The following is a 10842-nucleotide window of genomic DNA, read 5'->3' as shown; positions in this document are numbered from 1 at the left end:
TTTCTTACTGATTTCTATTGATTTCCCTATTCAAATCATCAAATTATACCGCCGCATCCTGTAGGAAGGCTATTTAGTTGGAAGTGTTCAACAAGAACAGATAAAACATCATACTTGAGCAGTGAATTGGAGGAAATTGCTGATAAGGTGATTTAGAAGAGTTACAATGGTGGCTTTAAGCATTTGTGAAGAGGTATCTAAATGATGACTGGCACCTTTGCTCAGTAAAGAAAAGATTATGTATATAAAGAGATCAATAATGCAGTAAAATGGATCTATACCTGATATTTAAGGTAATATGACCATAAACTATATACCTATGCGATATGGCCAAGGTAAATGATAAAGAAAGAAAATGAAAAAATATTACAAATGGTAGAAGAGTGGTGGTTGCTAGATGAATTTCAAAGAAGGATGAAAAAGTTTATGAAAGATATACTAAGAAGTACCGTGATGCTGAAGGCGTCGATATAAAGCAGAGTATTTGGGAAAAGGATGGAAAATAATTCATACCTATATTATTGGGATCGCTTGAAAGCGGGTGGAATGCATGAAAAACTAATGAAGTGAATAATTTAGAATGATCAAGAGAAATCCTGTGCCCCTAGTTTGATTTTGGTGCTTCTCGTATTGTATCAAACTTTCGACCACAAACGAGCCATCGAATAAGCATATCGATAGCTAAATTTCGATGTGGTAAACAAGGAGTCTTGTTTATCCTTGACCAAGGAAGGAGGTACCACTGACACATACCGTATATAATCCATACATATTGTCGTTAAGACTCCGAGAACCTGTTAAGTAATGGAGTATGAAGGAGTCGTGAAAGGACCTTTGAGACTAAAGGGAGATTCTGGGGTGAAAAAGTAAGTTGATATGGTTGTAACTGAAGTTTTCATAATTGATAGTAACACACTCTTGTCATTAATTCACTTTTCGTCTTGAGGTTAATTAAAATGGCATATTTATTTCCTCAAACATGGCCATTATGATAAGCATTTAGTTTGATAGTACATGAAAATCAAATCTATGTATGTGCAGATTGTAGTCGGACTTCCCCACACAACATTTAAATGATGTCGATTTATCAATTTTGGAGTAGTAGGTTTTAATGCTTCCACGGAAACTTGAATTTTTAGTGGTTATTATTATTGTATCTAAGAAAAGGTGTTGGTATTGTTTATTAATTGACAGATAAATATGCAACGTCAGTCGTCCAGGCCTAACTATTAAATTACTACGGCATTCGTTTAGCTCGTCAGCCGTGTTTATCAGTTTTCGTCCTGAAGTTTCACAATGGTTTTGGCTATATTTTATGAAAATAGCCAAATTTTGGTTTTATACTTCATTGATTATCTTGACCCTTCAGGAAGAAGAAGAAAGACAAGAAGCAGATAGCGGAACGAATTCCAAAAGTTAATGAGGTGGAGCAGAGCGAGTTACCAAAAAAGGAGATAAAAAGAACCCCGGCTGAAGAAGCATTTCTCAAGATGCAAGAGAAAATGGTGAGACAGAGTTCGCATATTTTTAAAACTGTTAACTATAAATTAATTATTCCCGACATGGCACAGTGTTATTGTGAAATTTAATTATGACACCTATACGGATTTTCTGTACGTCAGTATGTTAGGAAGAAACAATCGCTCCTTGTACATTTTTCATTGACAAACCAGTTGTAAATATGACGAAATACAGAGTTGGTCCATGAATCATTAACTTAATGAATTCTGACAGTAACATCCAAATACCCGAATTACTTGACTGAAAGAAAGTCACTACTGGAAATTTCCTTGCATTTGAATATCTTGAAAAAACTTGAGAATGTCTTAGCTGTCAACCAATACTTTTCTTTATATGAACTTCTTGGCGCCCCCTGAATAAACTGGTCATCCAGCAGGTTGTCATGTAAGAAAGAGTGAACACTCGCATGCCGAAATACGGCTCAAAGGTTTATTAGGCCTGAACCCTAAGCACCTTATTTTACAAAATGTGTATGTATGTACATACTTTTAAAATGCTAGAATACTGTATGTTAATTACCCTCTAATCAAATGTGCATTGCAAATATGTAGATGAAATGGTAGGTGTCCGAATCCTGGTCACACAAAAATGGGTGAACATTGCAAAGTGAGCAACTGCCAACAAAATGTGCATCATATAACGATCAATGAATCATTGACTTGCCCATTGATTTGTATGTACAGCTTTCGGACCTGTCAAGAAAATATGAGACAGTACAAATGCAAATTAGAGTTGAATGTATTTATCAACAGAGAAAAACATTTATTTAAGAGATATTCTCAAAGTTTGTTGAGAACAGAAAAGATAAAGAGAAATTTGGTAGTATAAGAATTAGTGTACATTTTTGTATTTAATGGGCTTGATGGTTAGAAATTAAAAAGTTGTACCAAATGTAAGTCATGAGAGTGAAAGCGATGACACCTTAACCTAGTCAAAAAATAATGATATTATACCGATAAAATTGCTTAGGCATATCGCGTTATACATTTGAGTTGATTAAATGTGGAATTCTTTTTAAATAAGATTATCAAATGATTAAATTAGATTCATTGAACAATTTGGGTGACACTGATTACCTTGAACTTAACATTGGTATATCTCCTCCTCCTCTATTTTATATATGTGCACTCTGTAAACATTTTTATTAATTACTGTCTTATTTTCTTCAAAGTAATCCCTGAAATTAATTGCACCATTTATGCTATTAGGATTTAGTACAGTTCAAGATATTGATTAACTGTGCCCTGCTCTAATCATGTTTCCAGAGAATTTATTGTTAAAGGTGAAAATGTGAACTAAAATCAGTGAGGCCACTTTCAGCAAATGCTTTAAATTCTGTTCTTTCATTTCTTGAAACTTGCCAGGATCTCTCGTAGAACTTGTCAGCTTTTAGCCATCAATATTGAATTCCTCGCATGTAGAAGGATGGGTGCACTTACTTCTCCAATCAATACACATACTTAATCCTTGCTTCCATCTCTCATACAATTATCCGTTAAAGCATGAAAATACCTTGGTAAAATTTCATATCCTTACATGATGCTTTATTTCAAACATTTTGTTTGATGTATCATCTATGCATACATTTTTCAAAATGCCTACTATTGCTCATACTACATTCTTGTGCAGGTTTTCTATTATTACTGCAAACTGATGGTGCACTCTTATTGCCCCGTCATTCTCTTGTGTACAATGGAATCAGTGGACAGTCATGGTCTAAGAAATACCATTTGTCAAGGGTACAAATACATTTGTGTATATGTATGCATACAAAACACACATGTGTAACCAAACCACAGTTGTCAACCCAAAGGTCAGTTTGATACATAGGCGAGGGTAGAGCTCACCTACTTCTAAGCCTAATGGCATATGGAATTCATATAGCAGGGTCGGGGAGGCAGTTCCTTTCCTGCCTATGGTTTCTCAGGAAGATGGGAAAAATTTGCACAGCTCCGGCATAGTTGAGGGTGCCTAGAGCCATCCCCAGGAATCAAACTCAGGCCCATTTGACTGTGTTGGCCTTCATATCAAACCATATACTTGAGACAATCCTTTTTCCCTGGATATACTCAGCAAGTCTCATAAACTCAGGGTTCACGAAATGTCTCTCTCACTTTTCTCGAGGTGTCCCCTTTAGCACAACCTTAACCATTTATTACTGGTAATACTACTAATTATAAGTTCTTTCATTGATATTTATAAGTTGTAAGGTTGCCATCCTTCCCAGAACCTGTGTCAAATTATTATTCTCTGATAATCGTAATGACACTCCAGGTCAAGTTTTGCTGTATTTTTGACCGCATGCTACAAGCAAAGTCTATTAATAGCACGAACATTTCCCTTTTAAAGGGACTTCATACTTTGATAGCCAGAATATTGTTTTCTGCATCTTACCACTAGGAGTTGTGTGCCTTTTTCTGAAATGCCATATAATTTTTCTCTCCATGTTAGATATTTTTCATCATATTTGATAGTTGCGTGATACCAGGTAGTGGGAGACATCTCTGTATCACATGTGGTTTGAAAACATTGTGCTTCAATCAGGGGCATATATTTTACATCACTGTAACTTGAGTAAAGTGAATTACAATTATTTTCTAGGAAAAGAATATTCTAAGAGACAATTGAAATAATTTTTCTTTTCAGCAAAGGGAGAGAATCAAGCAAAAGGCATCAATGACTCACAAGCAACGTGTCGAAGAATTCAACAGGTACTTAGACACACTGACAGAGCATTTTGATATTCCTAAAGTGAGTTGGACTAAGTAAATGATGAATTGTTATCAGATTTTCTTTATTTATAATCATGTGTACATGTTAGAGAATAAAAAATTTCATTGTCCAAAATATTGTTTACACTTATTTACTAATACAGTGTATTATTCTATTATATTGAAATATATGTTTAACAACATGAGATATACAAAACTGGTAATAAAGCTTAAAATATGAACATTTGAGTATCATTTCAAAATTCAAGTAAACTACAAAAACAAAAATGGTATAAAAATAATTTTATGAAATACATGAGTCCTTAACAATTTTCCCACAGGATGGACGGATATTTTTACGCTACTTCAATTTCACAAGTACAGCAGGACAAAACAAATACTTCGATAATCAATATGTAGATATATAAATTACATATTTTAAAGCTCTTGGGCAATTTTGTTTCATTTTTACAATATTATCAATGAGGCATTGGTATGAATTGGGACAACACATTCTTTAAGGATTACACTACATAAATCAATGAATTTACGGATTCTTTGTTCACCCAGAATCTTATTTTTAGCATTAGTCAACATTTTATATAATACTGAGTGACTCTTGATATGAAATATATATAGGCATACCTCACTTAACCAAATTTAGTATTAAAATCACCCCAAAGTTCATTTAATGATTTTTTTTAAGACGAAAAAATAAAAAAAACCCAATACACAAATTATTTAAACATTATACACATTTTACGATGCATTTTTACAGTGTATAAGGGATCAATATCCAATATATGACCTTGAATGATGTAACACAACATACCACAGGTAATCATCAGAATAATCAAAGGCCTCGTTTCACTGTTATTTGGACATAACTGCTGGATGGTAAACTTAGTTTGATACAATGGGGCTCTTATATGTGTGATTCTCATGGAGACAAAGCCAAAGAAATTAAAACAAAATGTCCACTGCAGGTAATGAATGAGAAAACTACAGCTGAGAGAGGACAAGAATCTTTAGCTTTACATACAAATAAATCATCCCAGGACAAATTGTGGGGGTACTATCATAACAAACCAATGCAGAGAAGCCTTCACTTCTGATTACTTTTTAAAAAATGTGTTGGATAAACAATTAATTCATCACCAACATGGTACAAAATGAACTCATGGCAATTCATGTCAGTTTAGTCAGCCAAGTGTCTCTGCATATTATGTCATTCCATCCATCCTTGATGCATATATTAACTATGTTACCCTGCAAATCACCAAATCATTTTCCAGGGAAAGAAAGAAAAAGGTTTTTCTTCCTCTAACAACAGAGTAAATGCATTTATTACATGCAAAGTTGATTCCCTAACTTTTTTTTACACTTACTGATGCTCCAGGAGATAATCATATTACTTATTAAAAACTTTACGTAAGTGTGTAGCAATTTTTACGAAATATATCAATTGTTGTAATTTCAATGGGAAAATAAATGTAAAATAATTATTCCTTTTATGACAATTTACTAGTGATATTTTTCTGGGACTTGACTCTGTTGTAAAATGAGGTATGCCTATATGGCTTACAATTTAAATTTATTAATGCTTAAAATTATTATAAAATATCCAAAGCAGGCTGTAAGCTTCAAACAACAGTATTTGTAATATGATTGTCCTTCCATAACTATTACACTATGTACTACTATATCAGTCACAGTATTTTAGGAATACTTTCTTTGGGGCAATAGACAAAATTTATCAACAAATATACCCCAATCACAAGCAAAGAGGTCACTACACAACGAAGAACAAAAGGAGCTTGAAGAAAAATGTGTACAAATGCAAAAATTGAACCACAAAAATATTCAACAAAGTAGCAGCACTTGGGACGGAAATATTATCAAGTGTGCGCAATACCATAAGCATACTTTAAAATGCATACACACACACAAATCTTAAATGTTATTGTGGCATTCCTTGAAGTAATATAAAGTACATTAATATTATCATATTTTTTAATCTGACTAAAATGCCATCCATGTATACCATTCTCACAATAAAAAAACTAAAAATGTATCATGCGCAGACTCCAGCTAAAACAATGATGTGGACGGAGGTTACTTGTGCATGCAATATCATTTCTCATGCAGTCTTAAACAAATATCAATAAGGCATAGCTACCTTATTATCATTCACATAATTAGACAATTTATTCCTTGTCATAAAAACATATCTAAAATACAATATATGCTAAAAATATTTGCATATACATCCTGCAAGCTTTCATGTCTTTTTTCTGATTTAAATGAGACGGGTGGCCATTCATTCAACCATTTAAAATTCAAGGTGTTTAAGATCAATAATAACTTACGTTTTTATATTTTCAGTAGTCATGTACTTTTTCTTTTGCACAATGATTCATATTTAAATGGAACTAATCAGCAAGAAAGACACCTAGGCTTCACTAGGTCATCATTCTTTAATAAATGGTTCAAGCTTGTATAATTTTCATTTGCTGGAGTGTCATTAACATTTTCAATATGAAGGAAACACTAGGTAACTGATGTTAATCCTCCTGTTTTAAAAGATATTAACTAGACCAACTGCCAAGTTTTTCACTGGATCTTATTCCCGATGCAATCTTACTAGATATCTTATAGCACAGGAGAAAACTAACATTGTTGCCAAAAAAATTGCTGACACTAGGTATAATATTTCTGCTTAATATTTTTCATGAATAAAAGTATTCATTGAATTGAAATATTATTTTTCTTCAATCAAATTATTGTATACTATTGTAGACAGCATACGACATGAATACTGGTTCGTCTAATCATATACCTTAATTTCCCGGCCCATAAGAAACACCCTGACTTCTCAGCTTAGAATAAAGGAAAAATACTTGGATCATACAAAAAAAGTTCCTAGTATTTTGAATTTAACACTTCATATGAATAAAATTGGAACTACATAAAAAAATTAGCAGCTACAAGTTTATCAACATTTATCCATTGTTGAATCCCAGAAATTTATTATCACTGTCACTAAATCATTTCCCCAGTTTTTTTCATGGGGGTTGTCACTTTCCTCTTACAGAGTGTCATCTCCAATTCTTATGCAGCATATAGCTTATTTCACATATCTACTTTTAAGTTTCCATCAGGATTTTTTAAATCATAAACATTACAAATCGATGCCCGTGTCATTTTTCCCATCTGCATTCATCATCACGATGTCTTTTAACAACATCCACTCTTCCCAATGCCATGAGTTTGTGCCCCAATTACCTTTCTTTCATATTCAAGTGGCAGTTTCAGGGGTAGTTTTGACCATTTAAGAGCAGATGAACAAAATTTTTTACTCATATCTGCAATTTACACAATCCACCTTCTGTTCCCTCTATTATCGTATCATCTTCTCAGGTGGAGGCGGGCTAAATGGCCTTTCAGCTACCTTGTTTCCGTATTTTGAAGCATAATTTACAAATTAACATGCAATACTGTGTGACAATCTTCCCTCTGAAGATCCCATGAGGTTATTATCATTTTAACTTTCTATGAGGTGCTTGGATCAGTTATTCTTTTGATCTCTTATGCGTCGGGAAATACAGTATCTTAAGTAGGATGCTTATCAAAATTATAGATAAAAAGAATTATACTTGCATATAACATGCTAAAACTACTTTTTGCTAAAATCTTACTTGGGAACAGCATTATACTCAAAATGTACAACACATTATTTACACATAACAATGCATTACAAAACAAAATGCACATTTCTAATATTCTACAATTAACACTTCAAATAAATCTCAATAAAAAAACTACAAATATGACAAAGGAAAAGCAAGCTTCCTTCACAACCTGTTCAGCACCCCCAAAGTGGAAAACTCTGATGTAATTCTCAGTTACTAGCCATGGATTGCTCCCGTCATCAAAATACATGGGGCACTGATCTCCTGGAATTCAACAAACAGAATTAATAAGAAAATGCATTCTAACAATATAATGATTACAAGGGTGGTCACCAAAGTACCCAGCCTGACCTAGAGATGGCGGTAGTTGTTTGAAAAATGTCACTCATGCACTAAATGTATTAGAAAGTATGAAATCTATAAAGCATATGTTTCAAGTTTGAAGACACCACGTTGTTTGGTATTTGTTTGGCAGCCATCAATAGTGAACGTTTTCAGTGAATTTGTGAAAATGGAGAACATGGAAAGCTGTGTGCAAAATGGGTGCCGTGTTTGCTAAGAATTGAGAAAAACCAGTGGCATGAAAATGTTTCAATTAAGAGTTTAGCAAAGTTTCACAGTAGCACTGCAGAACTTTTTATCCGTTTCATTACCATGAATGAAACATGGGTCCATTGCTTCACATCAAGACAAAAGAACTATCAAAACAACGAATTAAAAAGGGAGAACCGGCTCCAAAGAAGGCGAAGACCGTTTCATCTACGGGCAAGGTCATGGCATAGGTTTTTTAAGATGCGCATGGGATAATTTTCATTGACTATCTTGACTATATGATTATATTAAGCAAGAGATGGAAAGGGGGAATATAGATATTTTAGGTCTATGCGAGGTGAGATGGATGGATAGCAGGGATGCCATAATATTAAATAAAGAGGTAAGACGAAGCATAGTCAACACGGAACAATCAACGGAAAGAATACTAATAGTGGAGATAAGAGCAGACTCGACAAACTTGGTCATTGTTCAGGTATACATGCCACCGAGCAACCATGAAGAGGAAGAGATCCAGAGGATATACGATCAGATCACATGTATTCCTGCAGGGAAACATTTTACAGTGATTGGGGATTCGAATACGATGGTAGGCGAAGGAAGAGATGGTAATGAGGTGGGGGACTACGGTTTACACATGAGGAATGACTGCGGGGAGAAAGCAATTAAGTTCTGCAGGAGACAGGGGTCAGCCATCACCAACACTTGGTTTAGAGACCACAAAAGGCACAGGTGTACATGGAAAATGCCAGATGACTCAGAAAGGTATCATTTAGATTATATTCTGGTTAGGCACTGGTTTAGGAACAGTGCGATAAATTCGCACAGCTTCCTGTGAGCAGATGCAGACTCTGACCACAATTTAGTTGTTATGAAATGTAGCATCCGTTTCAAAAAGATAAGGCAAGGGCGACAGGCTAAGGAATGGAATGTAGAAGCGTTAAATGGATTTTGTTTTGAAAGTTTGAATTGCAACCTCATGCACCCTATTCGCCAGATTCAGCCCCCTCGGATTATTTTCTATTATCAAACTTGAAAAAATGGCTCAGCGGTCAAAGATTTTCCAGCTGTGAAGAGGTGATGTTGGCAGTTATTTTATGTTGAAAAATAAATACATTTTTTTCTAAATTTTTGTGTCTTCTTTGTAAGGTCGGGTACTGCTGGGACCATCCTCGTATACAAGTGGAAAACCTAAATTCAATTACATTTTTCTTGTTTAAAAATCCATCATTCAAGATAGTTATGCACAGACAACTAACTTTCCACTTTCAGTATATGAAACCATTTTTTATTATAGTCACCATAATTTCGACTAATTTGCTTAAAAAACAACAAGAAAATAGCTTCACAAATCTACATAATAAATGTGTAATAAAGTGAATGTCCACAGATACCAAATACATTAGAAGATACTGGTTGTAAACTTATGAGGTTTTTGGTTCATCACTCTTTAAACAAAAATAGTATTCAATTGGTGTAGTACTTACTTTCTCTTTCATACTCTTGCATTTCAATAGCAACAGCTGCTCCTTCTGTATAGTTCCATGAAGAGACGTCTTGTTTTAAGTCACAAAATGCCCCAATAGCCTGGGACATAATCACTCTGTTGAGGTCAGCACGTTGGTACACCTGGGAATAAAAAAATAAAAGATCGCTACAATGTTTAATACTTTTAAAGTCATGAAAACTTAGTTAATCAACTTTTCCAGGAAATATGAAGTTCCTGACACTTAAAAAAAACTTTATTAGCTCATGTGAGAACAATACATGGTATAATATAAAATTACTAAATATTCATATCTGAACATGACTTTTAACTTTATTCATGTTATTAAGTGGAATATTATCATACATTGAAAATGACAAAGCTGAAAATATGGCCATATTTTCTGATGATTTGAACAACACCAAGGATGACCTTCTGTGGGAGGACTCTCACAAAGTGAATGAGGAATGGAAGAGTGCAGATCATTCCAATGAAGAAACTGACTCAATATTGATTCTAGGTTACCAATAAAAGGGCAGATTTTAGATGGTCCCTAACTACTTCTATCTTAAATAGAAAATGAGAACATCCTTTTGTTTTCCTCACATCTTTTTAGATTTTCAAAAGGCATTTGATAAGGTTCCCCATGGTAAACTCATTCATAAATTAAAGGTCGCGGGTATAAACAAGGGCGCGATAAACTGGTTTGAAGATTTTCTTTCAGAGCCGGAACAGAGGATAGTCCTTGATGGCACTAGTTCAGACAGCGTTTGAGTCACCCCAGGGGTACCTCAGGGAAGTGTAATCGGGCCGTTGCTTTTCTTGATTTTTGTTAACGATTTGAACCACGAAGATAAAATTAAAATTGGGATGTTCGCGG

At 34.1% G+C, this 10842-nt stretch overlaps 2 protein-coding genes across 2 annotated transcripts in view; one reads left to right on the top strand and one right to left on the bottom strand.

The window, feature by feature from the left end:
- The first annotated feature begins 688 nt into the window (after positions 1-688).
- On the top strand, positions 689-4474 carry LOC139690047 (protein FAM32A). The gene is made up of 3 exons (XM_071587234.1): positions 689-866; positions 1370-1505; positions 4168-4474. The coding sequence occupies exons 1-3, from the start codon at positions 805-807 to the stop codon at positions 4288-4290; spliced, it is 321 nt and encodes a 106-aa protein (XP_071443335.1). The 5' UTR covers positions 689-804; the 3' UTR covers positions 4291-4474.
- Positions 4325-10842, bottom strand: part of udt (protein undicht) — a 22004-nt gene continuing 15486 nt past the window's right edge. The window contains exons 9-10 of the mRNA XM_071587233.1: positions 9964-10105; positions 4325-8188 (exon numbers count right to left, since the gene is read on the bottom strand). Coding sequence (XP_071443334.1) covers positions 8031-8188; positions 9964-10105 — 300 coding nt within the window. The 3' untranslated portion in view covers positions 4325-8030. The remainder of the gene's footprint in view (positions 8189-9963; positions 10106-10842) is intronic.

This window comes from Hetaerina americana, unplaced genomic scaffold (assembly GCF_022747635.1).
Source record: "Hetaerina americana unplaced genomic scaffold, ioHetAmer1.1.p SCAF_3, whole genome shotgun sequence".
Lineage (NCBI taxonomy): Eukaryota > Metazoa > Arthropoda > Insecta > Odonata > Calopterygidae > Hetaerina > Hetaerina americana.
Note: the sequence above shows the minus strand (reverse complement) of the source record. Positions and strands in the feature narration are given on the sequence as shown.